The following is a 26,986-nucleotide window of genomic DNA, read 5'->3' as shown; positions in this document are numbered from 1 at the left end:
GGCAGAGACCAATTGGGCCTCCGGTGGCCCCCCCACCCAGGGCGGGGAGGAGGAGGAGGAGGACGGACGGACAGGGCCAGCCTACTGTCCGCCCGCCGCCCGCTGTGGCGTGAAGGAGTTCTTGTGTGCCCACGGTCGCCACTGTCCCACCTGGGCTGCTGGAGCTTCCCCTTGGAGCCCCCGGTGCCCACTGTCCACCACCATCCAGCGTGAGAGCTCGCCTTCCGCTCCGTAAGTGAGGGCCTGGGCCCAGGCCTCTAATGGCCAGCCTCCCTCCTCAGTGCCTCCCTGCGGCCTGGGCCGGCCACTGCCCGCTCTGCCGAGTGACTGGTGCCCGCTGCTCTGGGCAGGGAAGGGGCCAAAGATCTCCCCAGACCTGCCCTCCCTCCATGCTTGCCCCTCTTCTCTCCTGGGTGGCTGATGGGAGGAGCTAGGCCTATGAGGACAGGCCCCACGGGGGTCTGTGGGTGTCCTGCTGTCTATGGGTGGCCTGGAGTTCACAGGGCTGTGTTGACTCAAGCCTCTTCGTCTGTGAGTGTGTCCGTGGTCCCTGGGTCTGTCTGTGGGTCCCTGGGTCTCCCTGCCTGCAGGTCTGTGCTGTCTCTGTGGATGTCTCTGAGTCTGTGTGGATTCACGCGTCTGTCTCCAGTATCCATCTGTCAGTCCAGGTCCTGTGTCTGGGCTGGGACTGTGTTTGCTTCCCTGGGTAGGTGGGTGAGGGGCTGTGAAACCCCCACATGTTGAGCTGGAACCTGGGGCTAGGGGCTGGTGCCCTGAAGCCTGGAGGATCACCCCCACGCGCTCCCAAACTGTGATGGTGGAACCTCTGGCAGAGGGGATCTAGGTGGAGAGACAAGGGGAGAACTGGCTCAGAGCCCAGCCCCCACCCCACCTAGGCCCCCAGCCCAGGCTTGGGCTTCCACTGCCTGGGTCTGCCTCAACAATGTCCAGGAGACCCCAGTGGGCTCCTCCCTAGAGAAGCTGATTGGGGATCCCCCAGCCCAGCCCCCCGCTTCCCTTCACTCTGCTGCCTGGTGGTGCTGCTCCTCTTTTCTACTTTCTGAGGGCCCCTCCCTGAGGGTTCAGAGGCAGTAGCCCCCACCCCCAGCTCAGTTGCTCTTGGGCCTCAGGGGCTTGGTGGGGGATGGGGAGGGGTCGTGCAACTAACTCTCTTTCCTCCCTCCTCACCAAGAATGGTCCCTGGACTCGCAAGGAAACTCTCACTGGAACGCTTCTGTAGGGGCTGATCTTTTCCATTTTGTATATGGAGAAACCGAGGCTCAGAGAAACGAAGTGATCTGCTAGCGCTGGCATCGAGAGTCGGCCGCAGATTCTGCCCTCCATGCCGCCGCGTGAGCGAGATGAGAGTCGGTCTGTGCCGGGTCTTGGGGCCTCAGATCGCAGGACCAAGGCACCAGCTCCTAGCAGAACTAGAGGCCCAAGGGGGAGGAAGTGGGGGTGGGCTGGGGTGGGGGCGATGCAGGGGCCCAGACGAAGCCAGCCGCAGCCAGGGTCCCAGCCTTCAGATCTGGGCCCCTCCGTCGGCTGCGTCGTTGCGAATACAAAATTGTGGTATTTCCCGGCTTGTAGATGGCTTTTTGGCTTCGCTGTTCTCAACACTCTCTAGGACCATAGATGCCCAACGGGGCAGGAGCAGGATCCGAGCATGCGACCTCCCCCACCCTAGAGCAATGGTTCAGCTCCTCCCGCTGGACCCCGGGAACCCCTTTCCCCCCCCCCGGGGGCTGCAGAGCACTCACTTTCCTGCCTCCAGCCCCGGGTAAGAGCGTAGAACAGGAGAGAGGGCTTTCTCCTGCCCCTGGGCTCTGTTCTCCCAGCTCCCGCGCCCTCCGTGGCTTCGGGTCCTCACCAAACCTCGGAAAACCCGCAGGGTGGGATTGCCACTACTCCCACTTCCAGCCAAGCAAACTGAAGCTCAAGGAGGAGAAAGAGTTTGCCCCAGCCCTCCCAAATAATTGGACGCTCTCGATCGTTCCGCCGTGCTAGGCATGTGCTCTTTCAACTCCACTTCGGTTCATCCGACCACCTTTAAAGTCCAGTCATCCATCCCACTTTACGGATGAGGACACTGAGGACGAGGAAATTTGCTTCAATTTCCAATGAGGAAATGTGCCTGGGCCAGGCGAGAACCCACTTTCTAGCCTTGAACCCGTGCCTTGGCCACGGCCACCCACGTTTGCTCTACCTACTTCCACGCTGCAAACAGACCAGCGCCCGAGCGTGGTCCCCGCCACAACTAAGCTGGATTTGCAAACAGGGACTCGCCTCCTTTCACCGCAGGCGGGTGGCCCGAGGCTCCCAGACGCCCAGAACCTGCTCGGATTCCGGGGCGCCCGGGCTCCGGGAGCTGGGCTGGGGGATGAGGGGCCGAGAGGGTGAGGGTAACGGCGCGAACCCGGCTCCGTGGCGGCGGAGGGTGCGGGCCGGGCCTCAGCCCCGGGATACCGCACGCGCCCAGATAGAGGGGCCGGCCCCTGGCCCCGGCGCAGCGGGTTCGCGCAGCACACACTGGCGGCGGAGGGGCCAGGGTCCCAGGTGCGTCTCCGAGCGGCCCTGGAGGCGGCGGGGGCGGGGAGGCGGGGTGGGGGAGCGCCGAGGCCCCGCGCCGCCAGGCCCGAGCCCCCGCCTCCCCGCCCCCGGCCCGAGCGGCCGTCATCGCGGGCGGGCGGCGCTGCGCCCGGGTGCGGCTCATCGCCGGCGGCGGCGGCGCGGCAGGGCGGTGCGGGGCTCGCGCGGGCGGGACGCGGGGCGCTGCTGCTCGCAGGAGCGGCCAGGTGGGCGCCGGGCGGGTGGCGGCCGCCGTCGCGCCCCTTCACGCTGCCCTGGCCCGGGCTCTGCGCCTTTCCCTCCTGGGGACTTCGACTCTCCGCCTGAGGTCTCTCCCCCGCATCGGGCTTGGCCTCTCTCCCGGGGCCCGCGGGGTCTCCGGCCGAGGTCTCTGCGCTTCGCGCCCGGCTCGCGACTCCACACCCAGCGCCCGCCGTCCCCCCTGCACCCTCCTCGCCGGCTCTCTCCGCCCGACGTCTCGGTCTCGGTGACACGGCCTCGGTGTCTGGCTGGGTGGCTGCTGCGGGCTTTGTCTCTCCCGGCCCCGGGGCCCAGCGGCCCCGCGCGCTTTTGGGTTTTCAGCCCGGGCGCCGTCGTTGTTCGCCTTCTCGGCTCGAGCCCCTGTCCGGGTCCGACTCTGCCGGGCCGCGCCTTTGAGCTTGGATCCCGGGTCCGGTCGCTTTCCGGGCGTCTTCCCGTCCCCGACCCCCTGGCCGGGCACCTCCATCTCTCCAGGTTTTCTCTCAGTGTCTCTGTCACCCTCTCCTTCTGTCTGGATATGTCCCAGTTTTCACTTGTCTCTCGGTGTTTCAATCTGTCTCTACCACTGTGTCGCGGCTCTACCGCTGTCTCTCCCAGGTTTTCTCTTTGGGGCCTCTGTCTCTCGGTGTCTCTGATTCATAGTCTCTCTCTCTCTCTCATATCTCTCAGCTCTCTATCCCTAGCCCCTCTCTGTCTCTGTCTCTACCTCTGTCTCTCTGTCTTTCTTGTCCCCAGCAGGATTTCCTGGCTCCGCATCAATAAGTCTCTGTCACTCTTGAATTTTCGTTGTCTCTGTTGCCCCGGGGTACTCTCTCTGATAAGGCAGCGGTGGTCGGTTTCTGCCCATCTGTCTATCTCTCTCAGACCCTGCCTCCCTCGAACCTGCCCGATCCCCCGAATACTTGGGCTCCACTCCCCCTGAGTTTCCTCGCCGGGGGAGCCCATCTCCTTTTCTCAGAATCGGGGTTTTGTTCTCAACTGAACGAATCCAGATCAAGGCGTTATCAATCAGAGAGTCCTGATCGGCGCGGCAGGCCAGCCCAGGAGGAGCCCCCCAGGAGGGTTGGAGAGAGGGAGGGGCGGGAGCACAGGGACAGAGTCAGCAAGGACCAGCATGGGAGCTGCTCTGGGCACATGTGGTGCCGGCCGGCTGCTCAGGGTGCTCTAACGGGCGCCCTTGACCACGGCGCACTGTGATGGGGGCCACAGGCCGGACCCATAAAGAGGGTGCCATGGGGCGTAGGGTGCGCCGCGTGCGCCGTGGTGCACGACCTGCCCAACCGAGGTCCCCTGTGCTGCCGGTCGCGGTCCCGGCGGCAGTGTCCCTCTCTTCCCTCCACAGGTGGACGCCGCGGGCATGGACTATTCCTACGACGAGGACCTGGACGAGCTGTGCCCCGTGTGTGGGGACAAGGTGTCTGGCTACCACTACGGGCTGCTCACATGCGAGAGCTGTAAGGTGAGCGGGCAGCTGCGGGGAAGGGGACCGGTGTGGCGGGCTGGCGAGCGGTGGGCAAGACACCACAGAAAGCCCTGCTGGGAGGTGCGGGGAGGGGGCCACCAGGCCTACCCCCTCCCGCGCCAACTCCCCTCTCCCCCAGGGCTTCTTCAAGCGCACGGTGCAGAACAACAAGCACTACACGTGCACCGAGAGTCAGAGCTGCAAGATCGACAAGACGCAGCGCAAGCGCTGTCCCTTCTGCCGCTTCCAGAAGTGCCTGACGGTGGGGATGCGCCTGGAAGGTGCGCACTGCGCCGCCCACCCCGACCTCCTCCGATGGCGAGAGGGCGCAGGGGATGGGGCGGGAGAAAGCGGTGAAGGGAAGGCGCCAGGACTCCCTTAAAGTTTCTGGGGCCGGGCGATTGGCCCCTCACGTGACATTAGGGCCCCATCTCTGTGGGAGAGGGGTGGGAACCGATGTCAGTCTGGTTGAAGGGATGCTTGCAGGGACTAGCCTGGGTCCGTTGAGAAGTATCTAAAAGTGAACCCCAGGGAGATGACCCCTTGGGGGCCGAGCAGCCCAGGGCAGAGCCCCACAGAGCTTCTGCCTCCTCCATGAGCTCTGTAACACCCCCACTGACACCTCCCACCAGCCAGGGCCAAGGTTTTCCATTCCTTTACTAGACTTCAGATCCCAATGCCACCACTTACAGGCTGGGGGACGTTGGGTGAGTCCTTTAAGCTCTCAGAGCTGCAGATGCCCCATCTGAAAGATGGGTCTCATAGTAGTATCTTCCTCCTTGAATTAGTGAGAGAATTCTCTAAAAAAAAGCTCCTAGCATGATGCCTGGCATGTAGAAAATGCTTAGTAGGTCAGCTATTATTGTTATCATCATCTATGTTAGTATCTGTCCAGCATGGCTGTGCAGCCCTCACCCACCCAGCCCGCCTATGTGTTCATCTGTCTTTCCACCCCCAAGATTCACTCAGTAAGTTCTTAGCCAGGTCCTAGAGGGATGAGGAATGGGGAACAGTGGCCCCCAGAGGACCCCAGGTCCATCCTTGTCTCCCCCACCCCTAGCTCTCCATCCAGAGGGGGCACAAATATTTCAGCAGGAAAGACTCAAGCTCTTTGAGGGTGGACCACCATCAGCTTCCACCCCACGGGCTCCAGCCGGGCTGTGTGCTGATGAGCAGGCAGCTGTCGGTTAAAGTTTTATAACAATGTAGACGGCCCCTGGTGGCTCTGAGAGCTATAGCCCACAGGTCCTGCCACCCAGACGAAGGACTCCTTCTAGATGCGAGGGGGAAATACTGTCCTGTCCTCAGAGCCCATGCCCCAGCTGCAGGTCCTGGGGGCTGCTTGTTATGAGCAGCAGAAACCCCTGGTGGGGTCTGAAGGAGTGGGCAAGGCTGCCTGGCAGGAAGATGGGCTGGGTGCCCCCACCCCACCCCGACACATCCCTTGCTGAGCACTGCCCCCTCCCTCCTCCTCCTTCCCCTTCTCCCGGAACCCAGGGTGGGGTCCTGTCTAATCAGGGGCGGGAGCCACACTCCAGCTACAGAGACACACCTGTTGGGTTCAGCTGGTGACACCTTCTTGGCCAGGCAGAGGGACATCTGGTTAGCAAGGGAGGTCCCTTCCTCCAGCTCAGAGCCTCAGCCAGCCCAAAACCTAGCCTCACACTTGAAGGCAGCAGGGGAAGCCTGGGTCACTTTGCAGTGGGGCTTCAACAGAGTCAGGCATTTTGTCAAAAGAAGTAGCTGGACACTGGGGCCCCACCTGTGAATGAGGCTGACCAGAGCCCACTTCCTGTCACCATCTCCCTGCCAGGCCCTGTGCTGGGCACCTGAGCGCATGACTGAGCCCCCAGGAGCTCTCAGCCTGGGTCCATGGCATGATAGCCCTGGGCAGGACGAGAGTGGGCCAGAGGCAGGACATCTGGGGCAAGGACGGATGCCTGGGTGAGTCCAGGAACACTTTGGGGGTTCAGTAGGCGTGAGAGAAGGAAAGGGTTTGAGGCAGAAGCCATGTCCAAGGCAGCGTGGAGGAAGTGCCGAGCAGAGGAGCAGAGAGAGTAAGGCTCTCCTGAAGGGGAGATGACCTGGAAGGTGACCAAGCAAGGGAGATGGCCTCACTCCGAGTGCCAGGTGAAGGGCACTGGAGGAGCCATGAGAGGTGCTGAGTTGGAAGGTGACCCAGGCACATCTGTTTGGGGAAGAATCGCGAGCGGGGCAGGATGGCGGGTGGCCTGGAGGGGGTGAGCCTGCCCCTCTGCCTCTGCCCACAGCCGTGCGCGCTGACCGCATGCGGGGCGGCCGGAACAAGTTTGGGCCCATGTACAAGCGGGACCGGGCCCTGAAGCAGCAGAAGAAGGCACAGATTCGAGCCAATGGCTTCAAGCTGGAGACAGGCCCCCCAATGGGGGTGGCCCCACCACCGCCTCCCCCGCCGGACTACATGCTGCCCCCTGGCCTGCATGCACCTGAGCCCAAGGGCCTGGCCGCTGGTCCACCTGCTGGGCCCCTGGGCGACTTTGGGGCTCCGACGCTGCCGATGGCTGTACCCAGCGCCCACGGGCCACTGGCTGGCTACCTCTATCCTGCCTTCCCTGGCCGCGCCATCAAGTCTGAGTACCCGGAGCCCTACGCCAGCCCCCCGCAGCCCGGGCCGCCCTACGGCTACCCAGAGCCTTTCTCCGGAGGGCCTGGTGTGCCCGAGCTCATCGTGCAGCTGCTGCAGCTGGAGCCGGACGAGGACCAGGTACGGGCACGCATCGTGGGCTGCCTGCAGGAACCAGCCAAAGGCCGCCCCGACCAGCCTGCGCCCTTCAGCCTCCTGTGCAGGATGGCCGACCAGACCTTCATCTCCATCGTGGATTGGGCGCGCAGGTGCATGGTCTTCAAGGAGCTGGAGGTGAGTCCCTGCTTCCACCAGGTCGCCCGCTGGATCTGGGGCGTCCTCTCAGCTGCCTGGGTTTTGGCCACCCTTTGGAATGGAGCTGTCCCGCCCCCTGACTTCAGGCCGTGTTTGGGGGCAGGGAGGCCACATCTGGTTTCTGGTCCAGATGGAGTGTTTCTGGTCCATCATCACCTTCGTTGCTGCTCCCCCACCTCCTCACCCACCTCTCCCCTCTTCTCCTTCTCTCTTAGCCGAGGGTCTGGCTCTCAGAGCCTCTGTGTCTTTTGTCTCTGCCTCTGTCCCCTTCTGTTGGCTGTCTCCCTGGCGTCCTGTCTTTCTGCTTCCCTGCCATTCCTAATCCCTTCCATCTCTGTCTGTTTCTCTCCCAGTCTGGGTTCCTGGAGACATCTGTCTTTCTTTCTCTGAGACCCTGGGTTCTCCCAAAGGACTAGCTGTGTCCTTGGGAGACTGTCTCCGGCTCCCCCAGCCCAGCGTTAGGAAGAGGGTTCAGTCTGTCTTGTGCACCCATTTGGAGAGGCCACCATTCCCCGCTGGCCTCGGATGCCACACAGGGGATCTTAGTATCTCAGAGTTCCGGGGTGCTTCTCCTTCCCAGCTAAGGTGAAAGGTCTTACTCTCCCGCATCTCCCATGCGTGGTGGTTAGTCCCACGTGTACATGTGTGTGTCCGGGTGCAGGAAGAGCCAGGTGGGAGGGTCACTGGGGGATTGCAGGGCCCACCTCTAATCTTCCAGATGCCTCAATGGCAAGGCCTTCCATCACCCTGGGTTGAGGTACCTGCAGCTAAAGTAAGCAGGGCACAGCAGGAGAAACTCAGGCCAGACATGGAAGAACTTCTGTCATCCCGTCTAGTGGTTTAAAGCATCCAAAGCCTGGGAGCTGCCCCTCTAGTGCCATGGCTGTCTGTGATCAAGGTGTTCAGCCAACCTCAGAGGCTCCCGCCCCAAGCCTGGCCAAGCCCATCCTCCCCAGCCCGGACGAAGACATGACAGGCCTTTAGTCCAGGCCGGTTGACATTCGCCTTTCCCAGGCTGGCCCCCCTGGCTGTTCTGGGAAGGGGTATAAACAGCAGGGCCTGTTGCCCTCCCAGCTGGGGCCACCGCAGCCTTGAGCAGCATTGTCAGTGCTGACGCCACTCAGGCCTGGGCTTCCTCTAGGGGCATGTGGCCGGATGGGCCAGGGGCACTGCCTGCCTGGGCTGGGCCAGGCACGGGGTGGAGTGGGGGGAGAAGATGAGGGCTGGACACTGTGAGCCCTTAAGGCATCATAGGGTGGGGGTGTCCTGGGTTGCTCTGGGAGTTAAGAATTGGCCATGGAGGCGTCTGCTTCTCCTGTGGAGGGCTTGTCATGGCTGAGGCCTGGGGATGTGCCACATGTCTGGCAAGGGGTGGGACCTGTCACCCCTGCCCCCTCTCTAGGCCAACCTTATGGAGACAACAAGAGACAGAGCCTCGAACAATCTCATCTGCCTTCCACTCATGGCTGGAGGCCCTGGTGGAGGATGAGGATCCTAAGACCCTGGGGTTGGTTGCCAGCTTCCCTTCCAGGCTTCCCATGAGCCCCCAGTGCAGAGGGGAGGAGCAGAGCATTCCTGGCCTTCCAGAACCCTGGATGCAGGGGGCAGGGCACTTCCTCTGGACGCCTTCCTGGTCTCTCGGGGGTTTTCACGCAGGATGGGAAGGGCTTTTGTCCCAGCTTCACTGAGTGTTTTTTCCTGCTCTGGCTTCTCTGTGGTCCAAACCTTCCTGCTTCCACTTCCCAGAGTCTCTGATTCAAGCTCAGGAATATGAACCAGGTACTACCCTCTACAAAGAAGCCTTGCAAATAAGTACCAGCCCAGCCCTTCGAAGCCTTCTCATCAGCCATGTGGACCTTCTTTCCCACTGGTCTAGCGAGCCCTGGGCTGATATCTGTTTGCAAAGCCAGAGATAGAGAAGCAGGAGAATGTGAGGGGAGCTGAGTGACTCTGTTTCCCCTTTCGACTGAACCTTCACTCCCTTACCTTCGGGCAGGACACATCTTAGGAGGCAGCAGAGGGGCCTCCCTAGTTCTGAGAGTGGGGCAGCCTGTGGCCTGGGCATAGGGACATCGAAAGGAATTAGACCCAGGAGGCTGTCAGGCTAGAGGAAGACACATAGATATGGTGTCCATGGCTGTGACCAACGCAGGGTGCCCAGGGCTCTGAAAGCGGTAGAGAGGGGCCCGGGGAGCCCAGCAGGAAAGCACATGGTTCTATCTTAGGAAGTCAGGGAAGGTTTCTTCGATCTGTACCTCTCCAGAAAGCATTCTGGGAAATGGGAAGAGCACAGACCAGGGCCCAGAGGTGTGAAAAGGCACCCTATGCCAGGGAGCCCCAAGTGGTCCCGTGAGGCAAGGCTGGAGAGGCTGGCAGGTCAGAAGCAGAGCTTGGGCCAGGAGTAAGCAGGTCCTTGGATGGTGGGTGACCGATGGCCTGCCAGGGCTGGCCAGGGCCCCACATCCTGGGGAAGGGCAGGCTCCCCCCGCACCCCCACCTCCTGCATGGAGCCTGAGCTCCCCCCAGAGGCCCACTGAGCCCTCTAGGATGCCAATGACGTCGTGCTGCTCAGGGAGGCCCCGGGTCTTTGCTGAGCCGTCATCTGGCTACAGATGCCCTCTCCAGGTTCTGCTTCTCAGTCCTCTTTCCCAGCTTGGATAGCCCTCTGCCTCTGTTTTTCCACATCAAATAGTCATGGTGTGTTAGGTCTGACATGGTATGGAGATTAATAATTAGAGATTAATTAATTAATCCCATTATTAATTAATTAATAATTGGAGGTTAATTAGACCAGAGAGGCCTGTGTTTGAGTTCCAGCCCTGCCACATAGCTGGTGTGTGACTTTGGGCAAGTGACTTTACTCCTCTGGGCCTCAGTTTTCCCTATTTGTAAAAAGGAGGAAGTTGAGGGGTTCCTGCTGTAACACAATGGGATTGGAGGCGTCTTGGGAGCCCTGGGACACAGGTTTGATCCCCAGCCTGGCCCCGGCACAGTGGGTTAAGGATCTGGTGTTGCTGAAGCTGCAGCTTAGGTTGAGACTATGGCTCGGATCTGATCCCAGGAACTCCATATGCTGCGGGGGCAGCCAAAAAAGAAAAAAAAAAAAAAAAAAGGCTGGGGGGAGGAATTTCAATAGTGGCCACCTCCCAGGGTAACTGGCTGGATTTAGTGAGCTGGGACAGGCCAAGAGTTCAGCCCGGGGTGCAGCACAGAGGAAGTGTCAGTGAGGAAGTGTCACTTCCTCTGTGCCCAGGGCTCTGAAAGCGGTAGAGAGGGGCCAAGGGAGCCCAGCAGGAGACCACATGGTTCTGTCTTAGGAAGTCAGGGAAGGTGTCTTCGATCTGTACCTCTCCAGAAAGCATTCTGGGAAATGGGAAGAGCACAGACCAGGGGAAGTGTCAGTGAGTGGAACCAGCAGCTCCCTTCCTCAGCGGGCCCCTCTGCTGCTGTGCCATTTAATGCATCCTTGCAGGTGAGAGATGGGCCTGGCCAGGAGGAGTCAGAAAGCATACCCATGTCCATGCTCCTCTGAGCTGCTAGGGCTCTGGGAGAAGTCAGGGCCCATCTTCCCCTGGGCTTCCAGTGCAGCTTGGCACCTGCGAGGTACAGGACAGGGTGTAGGCCCAGGCAGGCAGCCTCTCTGGACAGGCCTCATGAAGGACAGGCCGTGGGGAGGCAGGATAGGAATTGGCGAGGTGGAGGGGAGGGCCCGGAGCGCCTGATGACCCATCTTGATATCTGTTCACCCTTGACGTCCAGCTGCGAGGCCCCGATTAACTGCTTAGATATATGGTTTCATTTAAGTGGCAGTAACCATGTCAGTCCTGGGCTGACGAATGACAGCCCGCCAACCACTTGGCCGGGAGAGCGCCGTGGCCGGCCCGTGGCGTGTCAGCCACTGGAGAATTACAGAGCGCACTGGCCTTCGGCCGCCAGACCGATCAGACCCCAGGGGGCTCCGGAGGGGGCCCTGCTGGGAGGGAGGTCAGCTCAGCACCCATAAATACCCCATCTCCGAGGCAGGCTGCACAGTGTCAAGGCTCCAGGAAGATTTGTGGCAGACTGGGGCAGGGGAAGAATGGGGGGTGGGCCCAGCAGACAGGCCAGGCTGATGAGGGACCCCAGGGCTTGCACTGCAAACGTCCTTGTTCCCAGGCTGGCAGAGTGGCCTCAGGATGCAGGAAGAATCTTTTGCTTAGGGAGAAAGCCACGGAAGGTGAAAACCAATGCTCTTTGGTTAAGTGAGCCGCTTAGCCACCTGCTTTATGGTGGAGAGGGGCTGGCGGCCAGGATCCTGTGGTTTTCTTTTAAATAAAAAGGGGGGAGAGAGAGAGGGTAGAAGGAGACAGAGGGAGAAGGAGAGAGGAGTGTTTGTCTCTGTGGGGAGTGTTTGGAGTTTGCTGTCTTTACATGTTCATCTAGGGGACGAGCCAGTGAAGATTCTGGAAGGCACGATTGTTTGGGCAGGGCAGTGTCCTAGGATAGCCAACTGTGGGTCCGCAGAACCCTGCACAACTGACCCTGCTGCGCTCGTGTGTGTTTTCTGTAACCAAAAGGGAGAGGATTGATTTCCCCCATTTCTCAGAATAGGAAGTCGGGGCAGACGGGGGTGTGTAGCTAAGTGGGAGTCAGAGGGCCCAGGGCACCGAGGCTCAGCCGCCGCCGAGGTGCCTCCCTCCGCCCTGCCACTCTGTCAGCCCCGTGAGCAAGGCTGCCCCCACTCCCAGGGTCCGAGGTCTGGGTACAGAGTCTGCTCCCAGGGCTTGGCCAGCCAGGTCACTGTGACCCCTTCTGCGTTCTGCCCAAAGCTCAGTCAGCTTATCTCCTAATTCTCCTCCTTATCTCTTGAGCTTCCACCTCCCCACCCTCTGTTCCTTTAATTCAGGCACAAGCCTGTTTGCTGCCGAGGGCCCCAGCGAGTGGGGGGCAGAGCCCAGCCTGGCACGTCCTCCCCCTGCCCACCTCCTGGGCTGCCCAGGGTGGGCTAGTGTGACTCCTGGAGCAGGCACCTCCTGCCTGGGCTCCAGGAGTGCCCAGGGCCTCCTAGAAGACCAGCCCTGGGTTACCTCTGCTTCCTTATCTGGCACCAGCAGGGGTGAGGCGACCTGGCGTGCTGGGAATGGCCTGGTCCAGGCCCTCACTGAGACTTGCCTCCCTCCTCAGAAGCCGGGATGGGGAGGTTCGTGGGGACCCACCACTTCCGGAGGCAAGATCAGGGGACGTGTGTTTGTGATGTGCCCTGCCCAGTTCTTTTTTTTTTTTTTTTGGTCTTTTTGCCTTTTCTAGGGCTGCTCTCGCGGCATATGGAGGTTCCCAGGCTAGGGGTCTAATTGGAGCCGTAGCCACCGGCCTACGCCAGAGCCACAGCAACACGGGATCCGAGCCGCGTCTGCAACCTACACCACAGCTCACGGCAACACCGGATCGTTAACCCACTGAGCAAGGGCAGGGACTGAACCCGCAACCTCATGGTTCCTAGTCGGATTCGTTAACCACTGCGCCACGACAGGAACTCTTCCCTGCCCAGTCCTTCATCTCTCCTGGCCCCTCCAATCCAGGGCAACCTGTGGCTGAGCCTGGGTCCCCCTGGCTGGGCTTCCTGTTCTGGCGGGAAGAACTTTCTGCAATGCTCTTTGTCCACTGTTCTCTCTCCCTCTGTCTGCTGGAGGACAGGCCCTAGGGCTGCCCCAGGAGAGGAGGGGAGCGGAGGGGAGGAGGGGGCTTCCTCGCCCCCGAAGGCAGAGCTCTTGGTTGGGCCTGGGCCAGCTCGCTCAGGTTGGGGGCGCTGCCAGCTTGGGGATGGTTCCTCCGTGCTCTCCGCAGCGCCTGTCTTGGGGAGCACCTGCTTGTTCATTAAGCACTCACTGCTCCCTCTGGGGGCCCAGGGATAAGGTGGACACTGGCCGTGCCTCCCCAGACCCCACAGGGATGGAGGGAGACCGAGGCATGAGTGGTGCCATCCGATGATGCAGGTGCCATGTCCAGAGGATGGTGAGGGAATTAGGGAAGGAGGGACTGGGCGGAGGGCTTCGTGGAGGAGGTGGCGAGGGTGGGTCTTCCCTCCACATCTGGTGATTATGAGCACAGATGAGCCAGCCAGAGCTGTGTGACTTGGGCAGGTTACTTGACCTCTCTGAGCTCAGTGTCCTCTCTGCATGGATGGGGGATAATAGCGATACCAACCACAAAGGCTTGTGGAGCTGCAGTGCAGTGACCATCAGCCGCCCTGGTTTGCATTCACGGCAGGGCACGGCCCAGGACGCATCTGTGGGGTAGAAGGTGGCTGGCCAAGGAGCCCCAGATGCTGAGGGAGACTGGAGGCTGCCCAGTGCCCAGGACAGTGCTAAACACCCAGAAGGATCCAGAATTTGTCACGGTGGAGAGCTGTGGACTGAGAGTGGGTGGTGGCCTGGCCTGGCTCTGCCTCTCTGTGATCCCAGGAGAGTCCCTTGACCTCTCTGAGTGGCAGATCCTTCATCTGAAAATAGGAGTTGAGGTCAGGGGATCCCTGAGGGCCCTTCTGGCTCTGACATCCTATGGTCCTGAATCCCACTTGTCATTGTCACCAGTGTCTGCTAGAATGTGGCGATCCCGTAGCCAGGAGGACGGTCCCTGCCCTTGCCCTCAGTGGCCCTGAACGCAGCCTGGGTGTTCAGAATCGGCGCCGTGTGCCTTTCTGTTCCTGCTTCCGATGTAGACTGTTGCCAGCCCCCTGCTTACTCCCTGGTGGGATTGCCGGCCAGGCGGGCCCTCCTCTCTTCCCATGAGCCTGAAAGCTCCACATAGGACCCAGGGGAAGCCCTCTCTTTTCCCTACATGACTCCTTTTAAGTGATTGAAGCTGCTAGAGATGTGACCACAGGCTAAAAGGACACAAGGGAAAATTAACACTAATTTTTTTTTTGGCCTTTTTTGTCTTTTCAGGGCCACACCCATGGCACATGGAGGTTCCCAGGCTAGGGATCTCATTGGCGCTGTAGCCACTGGCCTATACCAGAGCCACAGCCACGTGGAATCTGAGCCACGTCTGCGACCTACACCACAGCTAACAGCAACGCCGGATCCTTAACCCACTGAGCGAGGGCAGGGATTGAACCCTCCACCTCATGGTTCCTAGTCTGATTCGTTGCCGCTGCACCACGATGGGGACTCCGAACACTAATTTTTGAATTTGAAAATTTGGATTTGAAGCAATTTCCCTTGCGTTTGGAGGGACCCTTCACAAAGCACTTCCATGGCCACTATTCACTCACATGTATGAAGTGCTTCATATGTGCCCGGCTACCTTCTGATCCTTTGCCCACTTTCCAGATAAGAAAACTGAGGCCCAGGAAGCTTACAGAACTTGTTTAAGGTCAAGCAGCTCATAAGAGGCAGAGCCGGGTCCTGAAGCCAGGCCCATCTGAGTCCCGGGGGCGCCTGTTGGACCCTTTTCTTATTCTGCTAGCCCCCTGCTACACTTCAATGAAGAAGACAGATGGGAAAATTGGATGCAGAGGTTGGGAAGCTTGCCCAGGTCACATACACAGTGGAGCCTATGAACTCAGAGCTGGGAGGTGGGGGTGGGGGCAGGGGGAAGGTCTCCAGCTGGACCCTGGATCCTCTGTGCCTCTTCCTTGCAGGTGGCCGATCAGATGACACTGTTGCAGAACTGCTGGAGCGAGCTGCTAGTGTTCGACCACATCTACCGCCAGATCCAGCATGGCAAGGAGGGCAGCATCCTGCTCGTCACTGGGCAGGAGGTGACCAGACCCTACTGTGCCCTGCCCTGCCCCCCACCATGCACTTCCAGAATTCTGGGCCCAGAAGTATTCCTATGCCTCTCCAGGGCTGGCCTTGGGTACCACTGACTATCAGCCCTTTCCCCAAGTTCATGGGATACCCACCAGCCTGACCTTTTGTGGACCAGTCCTAGCTTTGACCTGGAGAGGAGACAGCCCTTGGGAGCCCTGCTCTGGGGAAAGCAGCTCAGGGATGTAGGGCAGGTCAGAGAGGCTCTTAGAAGCGGCGATGGTGGCACTGGTGGTGAAAGACCATGTAAAGGTTGGTCATGTGGTGAGAGGTGGAGGAGGGGCAGTCCCCATGTCCACACAGGCAGAGGAGAGAACACAAGCGAGCCTCAGAGAGGAGGTTAGGACTGCCGACCTGCTGGGGGCTGCTTGTGTCCTGGGACGTGGATCTAGAGGACAGTGCCCTGGGGCCCAGGATGAGGTGAGAGATAAGGTTGGAGTGGTGGCTAGGGGCTGGGTGAGCAAGACCTTGCAGGTTCTAAATCCAGGATGGATGGATGGAAGGATGAATGGATGGATGGAAGGATGGATGGATGGATGGATGGATGGATGGATGGATGGATGGATGGATGGAAGGATGGATGGATGGATGGATGGATGGGTGGATGGATGGAAGGATGGATGGATGGATGGATGGATGGGTGGATGGATGGAAGGATGGATGGATGGATGGAAGGATGGATGGATGGATAGTTGCATGGATGGATGGATGGATGGATAGTTGCATGGATGGAAGGATAGATGGGTGGATGGATGGATGGAAGGATGGATGGATGGATGGATGGGTGGGTGGATGGATGGATGGATAGTTGCATGGATGGATGGGTGGAAGGAAGGAAGGATGGATGGATAGTTGCATGGAGGGACAAAGGGGTCTGGGCCAGAGCTCAGAGTCAGAATTTGGGCCCTCTTAGAGCAGGGGTTAGGGGCACTAGGCTGACACACCCCTGGGGGGTGGCTCCTGAAATCAGGCAGGGAGCATCGGAAGTGTTTCAAGTGGGGAAGGACAGCCAGGTTGTGTCTGAGGAAGCATGAGGAGGGGGCAAGATGGGAGCTGAGAGGGAAATGAAGGCAGCCACCTGCGGCTCAGAATGCTGGGGACCTGGGAGGGACAATCCAAGGAGGATGTGAGAGGAGGTATAGGGGAAATGGAGGGCAGGAGGAAGAAGGTGGGGGGTCTGGTCTGGTGGAGGAAGCCTCACTCCTGGGGGGACACAGGAGGAGGAGTGGTTTCACCAGGGGCTGGGATGGGGGCAGGGAGGATTGGGGTTGGAGACCCTGCTCTCCACCTCCTACCTCCAACCCAGCCCTCTGTCCTCATCCTCTGATGTCACCTGGGTGTCTCAGGCCATCCAGGGCCAGGGAAATGCTGGGTAGAGCTTTGGGGCTACCTGTGAGTGTGCATGAGGTGTGAGCGTGTGTCGGCCCCTATTGACGTGTAGGTGGAAGTCTCTGAGGCCAGGGGACCATCCTTTGCGCACGCACGCGTGTGTGTGTGTGTGTGTGTGCACGCCTATATTTTATTGTGAAAATATCTCCACAGTCCTAAGTGGGCAGGTGCTGAGATCTGCTGTGACCGCGTCAATGGGAGCATGTACGTGGTGTGTGTCTGAATTAGCCTGTGCTATGACCATACAAGGCTGAGTGTGTGTGTTCAAATCCTGATGTAGGGGGAAAACCCTCTGGATGTGTCCCTGCGTGTGCGTGCACGTGGGCTGCGTGGCCACATCCCCCATCCAGGTGTCCACGTGTGGCATGTGGGTCCTGGGCAGTCGTGTGGCCGCCTCCACGTGTATCCAGGCAGAGCTGCCCTGCCCCTGCCCCCACGCCCAGCATGATGTGGTACTCACTGCAGACGCCACACGCAACACAAAAGCGGCTTGTACCACTGGGCCTGGCGGCGGCTCTTTGTGCATGAAGGACCCTTCAGCTCTCCCTCTGCTCCCACCTGCCCGGTGTCAGCTCTGCTCTGCGGTGGCGGGGGCTGCTCGGTCTGGCTGGGCGGTGGGAGGAGAGCTGGGGGCCTGGGAGGGGTCCTGGGGCCTGCGGAGATGCCACCTCCACCTGGCTCTGCTCCAAGCCTGGGTCCCCCCCCACCACCCGGACTCTGACTCCTGCCTCCCATCCATGCCCTCCCCTTGTGTCCCAGCCACTGTCCCTGACCCCTGTTCTCTGCCGCCCAGGTGGAGCTGACCACGGTGGCTGCCCAAGCAGGCTCCCTGCTGCATGGCCTGGTGCTGCGGGCACAGGAGCTGGTGCTGCAGCTGCATGCGCTGCAGCTGGACCGCCAGGAGTTCGTCTGCCTCAAGTTCCTCATTCTCTTCAGCCTGGGTGAGTGGATGGGTGAGGCCCGGCCTGCCAGGGGTGGCCAGAGGTGTGGTGGGTGGCTGGGCTGGCAAGGAGGCTTGGAGAAGGGACTCTGCGATGGGGGGCCTCGGTGAGGCCAGGCCCCCTCCCTGAGTGACTAAGGTGGGAGGGGCCGGGCCCGGCACCTGCTTCCTCTCTGGGCCTGAGTTTCTCTGTTTGGAAGTACAGAGGGCCTTGCCCTTTAGCGGCCCAAGAGAATGCGGAAAATTCCTGGTCGAAAGGCCTAGAAAAGTGCCCATGTCACCCTAGAAAATGCCTGTGTGATTTCAGGAGCTTCTGACCCCTTTCTCCCATGCCGAGGTCCCTGTTTTTCTGAATTCCTTGCTCCAGGGGTGTCTGAATTCTGACTCTGAGATCCTTGGGGCCAGACCCCTTTGGCCATTCCTTCCTTCCTTCTTTCAGAAAAGACCCCAAATCTCTCTTCATGGAGTTGATCTTCTCTTGGAGAAAGAGACAAGCGTAAGATGATTAGTAAAATGTATAAATTAGTGAAATGATTAGTAAAATGTACATCCTGGAAGACTGTAGTAAGTGCTAAGGAGGCAAACAAAGCAGGACGGGGGCAGAGGGCAAGCCCAGCTCACTCGCTCCCCAAGTGTCTGGCGTCTCCCTCCCATTGCCCTCCTGACCCCAGCCCAGCCTCCCCCTGGGCTGTCATGTGGTCGGCCTCCTCTGTCCTCTCTCACCCAGCCAGCCGTCTCCAGTGCCCGCCCCTGTGCCCAGCGATGCTGCCATCTTAGAGGTTTTCCCTGCTCTCAGGGGGGACTGGCCTGGGCAGGGCCTCCAGCCTGTGCCATCAGGGCTGAGGCAGGGAGATGGGGAACCCAGCATGGGGAGCAAGGGATCTGCCTGGAAGGCTGCCTTCCTGGAAGGACATCTGGGCAGGGTTGTGGAGGATGAGTAGGAGTTCACTGGGAGGGATTAATCTTTCAGCAGAGGTGTAGATGGAATAGAAGTTTGGAACAGAGGACAAATGCCTTGTCACTTGGGGAGGGGGCAGGAGGGAGATGTTGTCTTTGTGGCAGATGGCATCATAGCTACCGTCTGGCAAAGGCGTGTCTGCCCAAGAGCAGTGGCAGCTGGGAGTAAGAAAACAAACTGGGAGTTCCCGTCGTGGTGCAGTGGTTAACGAATCCGACTAGGAACCATGAGGTTGCGGGTTCGGTCCCTGCCCTTGCTCAGTGGGTTAATGATCCGGCGTTGCCGTGAGCTGTGGTGTAGGTTGCAGACGCGGCTCGGATCCTGTGTTGCTGTGGCTCTGGCATAGGCTGGTGGCTACAGCTCTGATTAGACCCCTAGCCTGGGAACCTCCATGTGCCATGGGAGTGGCCCAAAGAAATAGCAAAAAGACAAAAGAAAAAAAAAAGAAAACAAACTGGGAGGGGGGTGATTAGTGAAGTATTGATCAGGGGAGTCCTGTATTCAGGCTGTGGCCATGGCTACATGGTGCCTAGGCTGGGTCTCCTGACTCTGGCACAGTAGGCTGGTAGCTGGAGGCTGTATCTGCAGGGCTGCAAGGTTGGTAGGGGGACAAGCATGGGAGAAGAAGGGCCAGAATCTTGGGCAGCTGTCTAGGAGCCTGAAGCCCTGGAGGACCCTCAGGGACTGGCGCCTGGCTGGCTCCAGCTGGGGAAGGCCCCTTCCTCCTCTGCCTCCAGTGGTACCCTCCTCCCAATTTTGTGTTTGATGAGGCTCTGAGAACTGGCTCAGGCCAGGGCCACGGATGTGTGTGGTTTGGGTGTGGAGGCTCAGGGGTGATGTGTGTGTCTGTGGCTTTGGGTTTGTGCCGTTGTTTTCATGCGGGTGCCAACTATGAACATTTGTAGCTTGTGGGTTTGTGTGTGTCACATAGTGTGAGGCACCTGGGTGGGAATGAGAGTGACGGGCAGATGTGGAAACATGAGGGACTTGGAGAGGTGACGTTTGGGAGCACATTGTCTTGGAGTGGCAGTTCGGGTGGTCTGTGAGGCGACAGTTCTTGGACCTGACTGCCATCAAGAGGTCCTGGGGAGGGTGGGGCTGCTGGCCACCAGGTTCCTTGGCCAGGGCTCCATCCATCCTTGGGCGCCCCCTGCAGAGCAGGGATTGTGCCTGGGCTCTCCAGACGATCCAGGGCCTGAGGCCCACGCCTGCAGCTCCTGCCTCTCTTCCCACCAAAACCCCGGTGCCGGGGACTGCCAGGCCCAGCGCAGCTCTGGCCTCCGCCAGGGGATCGATCCAGGCCTCTTCCTTCTGTGGGGTGTAGGGAGGACAGCAAGGTTGAGCCAGCCCTCCTGTGGGGCCAGGCAGGGGGCTGTAGGGCCCCTCCTCCCTGTCACCCTGCATCCTGTTTTACAGAAGAGGCAGTTGGGGCCCGAGGGACTAGCAGTGTCTCCAGCGCTTGGCGGCAACAGGCTGGCGAGAGTGGGCTTGACGAGCGCGAGCGGCTTGTGTGCGCATGCGCGCTCGCGCACACGCAAGGCGGGGTGGAGCAGTGGCTAGGAACCGGGACCGGGAACGGACCGCGGGGATGCTCAGTCTGGCTTCTCTCTCTGGGGGCGGGCCCTTGAGCACGGCCCTCCTCTCTCTAAGGCTCTATTTCCCTGTCTGTGAAATGAATATCATAATCGTCTTCCACTTGCTACGGGATTTAATGAGAAAATTCCCCGAAGCGTTCAGAGCGTGGCCCGTGGCCCCTGGGAACAGGCATCGGTGTCGTTTTTTATCATAAGCATCACGAAGTTCATGAGGAAATGAACAAGGTAATGAATGAAGGGAAGGAATGAACGAGTCCGTCTCCGTCTTTATCGCACACTGTGTGTCTGGCTTAGTGCCTTGTCTTCAGAAGCAGCGACACGGGTTTGGCTGAGGTTGCGGGGGGTGGGTAACGCTCAGCCCAGCAGGCCAGAAACTCTACGGAGGCCGGGGCTGTGAGGGGAGAAGAGGCCAGGGACCCAGGCCTGTCTGAGCTCATACCGCCCTGTGAGAGGAGGCCAGGGCAGCCACCGAGGCCACCGGCTCATGGGTTTCAGGTGAAGACAGGAGCCTGAACAGTCCCCTGTGATCAGGGCTGAGCCAAAGAGGAGAAACCAACTATGCCTAGGATATTAGGGACGTCTGCCTGGAGAAGGGGCCTCTGAGCTGGGCCTTGAGTGTGAGCAGGCGTGTTCTGGAGGAAACAAAGCAAGTAGGCGTGAGGGCATTCCAGACTGAAGGAACAGCTGGTGCAAAGGATGGGGGATCCTGAAAGTGGGTGTAGCTGTGGGACAGGGGGAGGGAGATGGGGAGGCTGGAGAGGTGGGCAGAGGCTGAGCTGTGCAAGACTTCGAATGCCAGGGAGCAGGGCGACCACATCTGCAGTTTAGCCAAGTCCTTCCAACTGCAGCATGGGAAAAGGATGCCAGGTGGCAGCCCAGAGCCCTGCCAGGGGCTAGACCTGCTGCGGCGGCCCCGCGGCTGGGGTGAAACTGACAAATTTGGGCAAGATGAGAGAGAAGATTTGCCCAGAGTCTAGAGGGTGGGAGGGGGCTACTTTGGGCAGGACTGGCTTACACCGCGATCCCAGCCAGACTACCAGAGCTGGGTCCCCAAGGGGACAGGGGCCCAGAGAGGGATGGCCACTTGCCCATTGTCCTCCAGCTGGCATGCTGGGCGTATCCCAGGGCAGTGCCTTTCTGGGCTGGGCAGCCTGAACCTGGGTGATGACTGTCCCCCCACCCCCGCCCTCCAGTGCCTCCTCCTCGCCTGCCTCCACAGAAGGGTGCCATTTGGCGTCTAAATAGCAGGCTCGCAGGCAGGTAAGGAGGTTTAATTAAAATTAGTGCCTCTCTCCTGGCAATCACGGTGTTTATGAAGATGGGCCCGGCTGGCATTGTTCCGCAGAGGGCTTAATCGAAGCTTAATGGATTGACCTAACATTCGATTTCCTGACTTGCATTGAGGCTGCGGCAGCAGCATTCCCTTAAGCGTTTGCAATTTACCCACTGCTCGCGCCAACAAAAGGCGGCCTGAATAGCAGCCCCACTCGAGGGGCCATTGTGCGCGGGGGCGCCTGCCTGAGTCACCGCTATTGGGACAACATTCTTTATGCCTCGCTGGAATGAAAGGATTATTCAAATATTCAATTAAACCGTGAAAAGGGGGCTTTTCTGAGAACCTGGGGGGCCCCGGCTCGGCAGAGCTAGCAGGCTGCTCTGGGAGGTGGGGGTGCTATCTCCCGGCGCACCCACCCCCTACCTCCGGGATTGCTGGGAAGACCCATCTCCAACCTGCGGCAGCTCAGGGCCCAGAGCCCCGCAGCAGATGAGGTCCAGCTCCTGGCTGCTCTGAGAGGCAGATTCATTTACCCCCGTTTTGCAGATGACAGGAAACTGAGGCTCAGATTGGGGGAGGGACCTGCCCCAGCTCACCCCACTGGTGGTGGAGCTGGGGTCTGAGCGGGAATAAAGGGGGCAGCTCCAGGTGTGTGCGACCCCTGCTGTTGTGTCTGATGGAGGAAGGGCGTGGCATTCCGAGAAACCCTGGCTCTGTCACAGAATCTTCACAAGTGTCCCTTTACAGGGAGGCTGGGAGAAGGGGCGTGACTTGACGGTGGTCCCCTTCAAGGTGGAATCCAGAGTAGCCTCCCTGGGGAAACCAAGGACCACAGGCTTGGGGCCCCTTGGACAAGACTCCTGGGTTGGATGGAATATAAAGTTATCATGTCATCTCACCCCTCAGGAATCCAGGCTTAACCGCACCCTGCTTGCCCATAGAGCTTTGGAGCCAAAGAGATCTGGGTTTGAATCCAGGCTCTGCTACCTGTTGTGTGCTAGGGGGCATGCCCCACTGTCCCTGTGTGGAGGACGTCCTTTCCAGCCTGCCTGGGTGGCTGTGGGGATTAACTGAGCAGGGTGCAGGGTGTGGCAGCTGCTGGGGGAACGGCTCTCCCACCTCACACTACATGGCTCAGACTCAGTGACCGCATTTCCCTCCCCCAAGCCTTTAGCTCACCTTGCAGGGGCAGTGGGGGTCTCCAGCCTGCTGAGAGCTGCAGGACCTATAGAGCTGCTAGAATGGGGGTGTCCCCAAAAGCCATCCTTGTTCTGCACCCCCCACCCTGTGCTCCACCCCCTTGTCCCTGGCGCGCTGCTGCTGGGAACAGTAAATCCTGGTAAAGCCAAGCTCTGGTCCTCCCCAGCCCCCTCCCACTCCTGCCTCTACTGCAGCATCTCAGCCAATCCTCTCCCGACCCTCACCTCTTTCCTCTGGGCCTCTTTACTGCTGTGTGGCCTTGAGCTGGTCCCTACCCTTCTCTGGACCCCAGCCTCCTACTGTGAGTTGTCGGCAGACAATGTCAGGAGAATTGCCCAGCCCTGGGGAAGGCTGCACTGAAGGTAGATGGGATGGGGTTGAGATGGAAGGAGACTGGGAAAAGGATGGGGCTCGTAGGCACCGCTTGCCCCCAGGAGGATTGTTAGATGAGCAGACTTCTCAAGACCTTTGGCTGTGTCAGAGAGGCAGGCCAAGGAGCAAGGCTGCTATGTACAGTTGGTCGGGTTGTTTATAGAACAAGGGCACCTAGAAGGGGGCGGGGGAAGCAGAGGCTGAAATCCAGCTTGTATGCCCCTCGCCCATCTGGCTTTCTGGGGACAAGGGAACTGTCTTTCTAATTGGCACAAAGGTGCCCTATGGGCTAATGGTGATCCTGGGGAGGCTGGGCTCACTTACTGAAGCGGGGGAGGGATCGGGGGAGGGAAGGGGGACAGATCCCGCCATACGCCCTGGGTCCAGCTCGGGTTTCCCTAAATCCGACTTTGGACAACACAGGCCTCGGTGGGCGTGCTTGGGGCGGCCAGGGATCAGGGTTGCCAGGAGCATCCAGCCCTCCTGGCGCAGTGGGTGTTAAGAGGGATTAGAAGGGCCAAGGGCTGCGCATGCTGGGCTCCAGACTCCCCCTCACGGCAGGGCTGGGAGCGCTGGGAGTGGAGGGGAAGGGGATGGACAACCCATTTTCTGAGCCACCAGTTGCCACATCCCAGGTGAGGCGGGGCTAGGATGGGGGATGGGACAAGTTCTGGGCTTTCCTGCTGCCCCTCAGCCTCTAGGCTGGAGATGTCATCCAGGAGTTGAAGGAGGCCTGCAGGCAGTGGGGAGGACTCCAGTAACAGGAAACCGGCCCCCCATGGGCCTCTGGCACTCAAGCTCCCCCCACCCCGCTGCCCCCTCAAGGTGGGCATGGCCCCTCCCACAGAGGAGGAAGGCCTTTGGGTCATGAGAGGACAGGGCACTGGCCACTGTTTCTGAATGGTGGGGCTGGGATTTGAACCACCACCCACATCACCCTCAAGACACTTTATTTTTTATTTTATTTTATTTTTTTTTTTTGGTCTTTTCTAAGGCCACACTCGGGGCATATGGAGGTTCCCAGGCTAGGGGTCTAATCTGAGCTGCAGGTGCCAGCCTGTGCCACAGCCACAGCAACCAGGATCTGAGCCGCATCTTCCACCTACACCACAGCTCATGGCGACGCCGGATCCTTAACCCACTGAGCAAGGCCAGGGATCGAACCTGCAACCTCATGGTTCCTAGTCAGATTCGTTAATCACTGAGCCACAACGGGAACTCCCAAGACACTTTATTTTTTGTCTCTTCACTGGACCTCAGGGGCAGGGGGCTGCCTTAATCACTGGTCCACATAAGAGCCACCCACCTGCCTCTCCCTCCTGTCGGCAGCCCGTCCCTTCATGGTTAACCTGGATCTTGTTTGTCCCTGTTCTTATGTAGAGTGTGTGCTTTGTGTGCCAGCGTTTGTAATTTATGTAGATGGCTTTACCTGATAGACCTCATTCTGGATGTCCTCTTTTGTTTGTTTTTTATTGTGTTTTTTTTTCCCACTCAGCCCCATGCTTTCAAAGGTCCACCCGTTTGTTCTGTGCTGGATCCACTCTGTTTCTTCTGTCCAGTGCACAGGACGCCAGGGGTGCAGCCGCCACATGGCCATCCAGGCCACCTGCCCATCACCTCTCTCACGAGAGAGAGTCCTTGGGGTAGGAGAGCCTCTCGATTGGTCAGAGAGTGGACCATGCCTTGTCACTCTCTGGAATGGGGTCACCAGTCCACGTGCCCCACAGCCGTGGGCTGGGGCCCGTCCCCACACGGTGCGCCCCTCCGGTGCTGGTGCTGGTGGGGGATAGTGATGATCGTGGCAGGGTGGTGACGCTGATGGTGACTCCCCCGGGGGACGACGGCGACAGGATGATTGTGACCCGGGGGCTGGGGATGGCGTCATTCATGGACATGGTGAGAGTCAGAGGAATGATGGCACTAACAGGCCGAGCCTTAGGACGTGCCAGACACGGCTCTTCTGAGCACTGTCTACATATCAGTCCCCTGAATTCTCACGACAGTCTTGTGCGGCAGGTGCTATTGTCACCCCCCTTTTTTTGCAGATGACGAAATTAAGAGGTTTTATTGAACATGCCCAGCAACGCACCTGCTGAGGTTGCTGATGCTCTTGGGGATGACGGTGGGGTTGATGACGGTGGCAGCAGTGGTGGTGACAGGCGATTGCGGTTGGGTGGCCGATGAGGGCCATGTTGTGATAACCCAGGGCTGTTAGTGGCAGTGACTGCTGCTGCTGGTGGTAATGGTGGTGGCAGCAATGATTGCGGTTTGGTCGTCGATGGCAGCGGCCAGCATGTTTGTGAAGACCAGGGATGTTGGTCTTGGTGACTGATGGCGGTGACCGTGTTCACCAACCACGGCGACGGCACCACGGTGGTGAGGGGGAGGTCGCCATTTGGTGTAGATGGTGGCAGTGCCCGTGCCTCTGGGGGTCGTGGGGATGCTGGCGCGGGTGATGCCAGCCGCAGCCCTGATGACGGCTGCAGCTGGCGACTGAGCTCCTCCTCCCTTTGCAGATGTGAAGTTTCTGAATAACCACAGCCTGGTCAAAGACGCTCAGGAGAAGGCGAACGCTGCCCTGCTTGATTACACCCTGTGCCACTACCCGCACTGCGGGGACAAATTCCAGCAGCTGCTGCTGTGCCTGGTGGAGGTGCGGGCGCTGAGCATGCAGGCCAAGGAATACCTGTACCACAAGCACCTGGGCAACGAGATGCCCCGAAACAACCTGCTCATTGAGATGCTGCAGGCCAAGCAGACTTGAGCTTGGGCCCGCGGTGGGGGAGGGGGGCGGGCCGGGGCTTGGGGAGGGGCCGCAGCACCCCCACGGCCTCCTCCGGGTGGTTTATTTTATTATGCGGACCCAGGACCCCACCACGGAGGCCCCTGCCCCTGAGCCCTCTGAAGCTCTGTGTTTGGGAAGGTGGGTGAAAGGTGGGCAGGGCCTGGCTGAGGTGGGGTGGTCCCCCCCACTGGCACTTGGCCGCCACTCAAAGTGGCCCAAGGAGGTGGCTGCTAACCACTCCCTCCCTCTCCCCACCCCCCCGCCCCCAGCTGTCTGTCCTGGAGACTGGAGCACAGGCCCGGGGAGGAGGTTTGGATTCTCCAGTGGGCCTCCGTGTCCCTTGAGTCAGAGGTCATCTGTCCCCTCTCTCCCGCAGACAGAAGGAGAGGGAGTTGAGCAGACAGCAGCCGGGGGGAGCAGGGAGGGCTTCCAGAATTTCCTCCCAGAAGCCAGGAGGGCCGCCCTCTGTTTTGTAAACCAGGGCTAACAAGAGTCTGCAAAATTAGACAAGGGACTGGTGGAGCCTAGAGGACACTGGGAGAACTGGTCAGGCCCCGACGACCCCCTCCCTCAACCTTCTACCCATCTGACTCCTGCAGGGGGGATCTTGGACGTGTTCTCTGAAAAGAATTTTGCTACAATCATCTTTCTAACCCTCTCCCAGCAGGGGAGAACCTGGGCACATGCCAGCCCCACCCACAGGTGGCCCATCCAGGCTGGTATTTGTCTGCAAGGCTGTAGTCAAGAAGTTGCTTGTTTGTTTGTTTCTGTCTTATTTGTCTTTTAATTCAGATACTCCTTGAAAGGTGTGTATGTGGACGGGCAGGGGGCAGATCTGAGGATCGAGGCTGGGATGTGGGGCTTAGCACCAAATACAGCCCCTGGCTCCCCCAAACACCCTCATACCAAGCACCCCACGGTTGGTGCTGGGTCGTTATTTCTGAGCCCCCACTCCAATTCAGAGAAGAACTCCCCCCTCCCGCGCCACCACTAGATGAACAGCAGGATGGCCTGTGGGGGGCTCGGAATCTCTGTGGGTGGGAATACGGTGACCTTGGGGACAGTGTCTGGATTCCAGATCAGGGACATTGCTGATGAGCCCTCTTTCACTGGCCCCATCCCATTGGGTCCCTTGCTTCAAACCCTTGATGCTGGGCCTCAACGCCTGTCCCATGTCCTGAAAGACACTCTCCGGGGCCAGGCCTAAGGGACAGTCCTCTGTCTCCAGGCCGGGCGTCTGCTGTCTGTCCTGCTTTCATGTTGCCGCTGCAGCTTGCGCTGAGCCCGCCTAGTTGGAGATGACTGGGCATTCCTGCCCCCCACCTTCCACCACCCCGTCTCAGTCCCTACTCCTCCCCCCGAAACCTGTGCCCTGGCCAGGCTGGAGACCCCCAGCCCCCAAACGAGAAGTGCCCTTAAGAACCCCCCAGCCCTCGCAGTCCTGGAATAAATTTTGCAATTAGTTTCCAGCTA

General features: G+C 59.7%; 1 protein-coding gene across 2 annotated transcripts; it reads left to right on the top strand.

Annotated features, from left to right (window-relative positions):
• On the top strand, positions 1–26,986 carry NR5A1 (nuclear receptor subfamily 5 group A member 1). 2 transcript variants are annotated; one of them, XM_047768372.1, is made up of 7 exons: positions 1–231; positions 4,172–4,288; positions 4,431–4,572; positions 6,562–7,187; positions 14,830–14,949; positions 17,181–17,328; positions 25,245–26,986. In XM_047768372.1, exons 2-7 carry the CDS (start codon positions 4,187–4,189, stop codon positions 25,490–25,492), a joined length of 1,386 nt encoding a protein of 461 aa, XP_047624328.1. In that variant the 5' UTR covers positions 1–231; positions 4,172–4,186; the 3' UTR covers positions 25,493–26,986. The 2 variants fall into 2 exon arrangements, with proteins under 2 accessions (XP_047624328.1, XP_047624329.1); XM_047768373.1 differs by lacking the exon at positions 1–231 and adding an exon at positions 1,489–1,780.

The sequence above is a fragment of the Phacochoerus africanus genome, chromosome 2 (genome assembly GCF_016906955.1).
Source record: "Phacochoerus africanus isolate WHEZ1 chromosome 2, ROS_Pafr_v1, whole genome shotgun sequence".
In the NCBI taxonomy this organism is placed as follows: domain Eukaryota; kingdom Metazoa; phylum Chordata; class Mammalia; order Artiodactyla; family Suidae; genus Phacochoerus; species Phacochoerus africanus.
This window is presented reverse-complemented; position numbering and strand designations above follow the sequence as displayed.

Coding starts and splice junctions, on each gene's coding strand:
- NR5A1 (XM_047768372.1), top strand. CDS start 4,187: ATGGACTATTCCTACGACGAGGACCTGGACGAGCTGTGCCCCGTGTGT. Junction 4,289..4,430: donor TCACATGCGAGAGCTGTAAG/GTGAGCGGGCAG, acceptor CCTCTCCCCCAG/GGCTTCTTCAAGCGCACGGT. Junction 14,950..17,180: donor TGCTCGTCACTGGGCAGGAG/GTGACCAGACCC, acceptor TCTGCCGCCCAG/GTGGAGCTGACCACGGTGGC.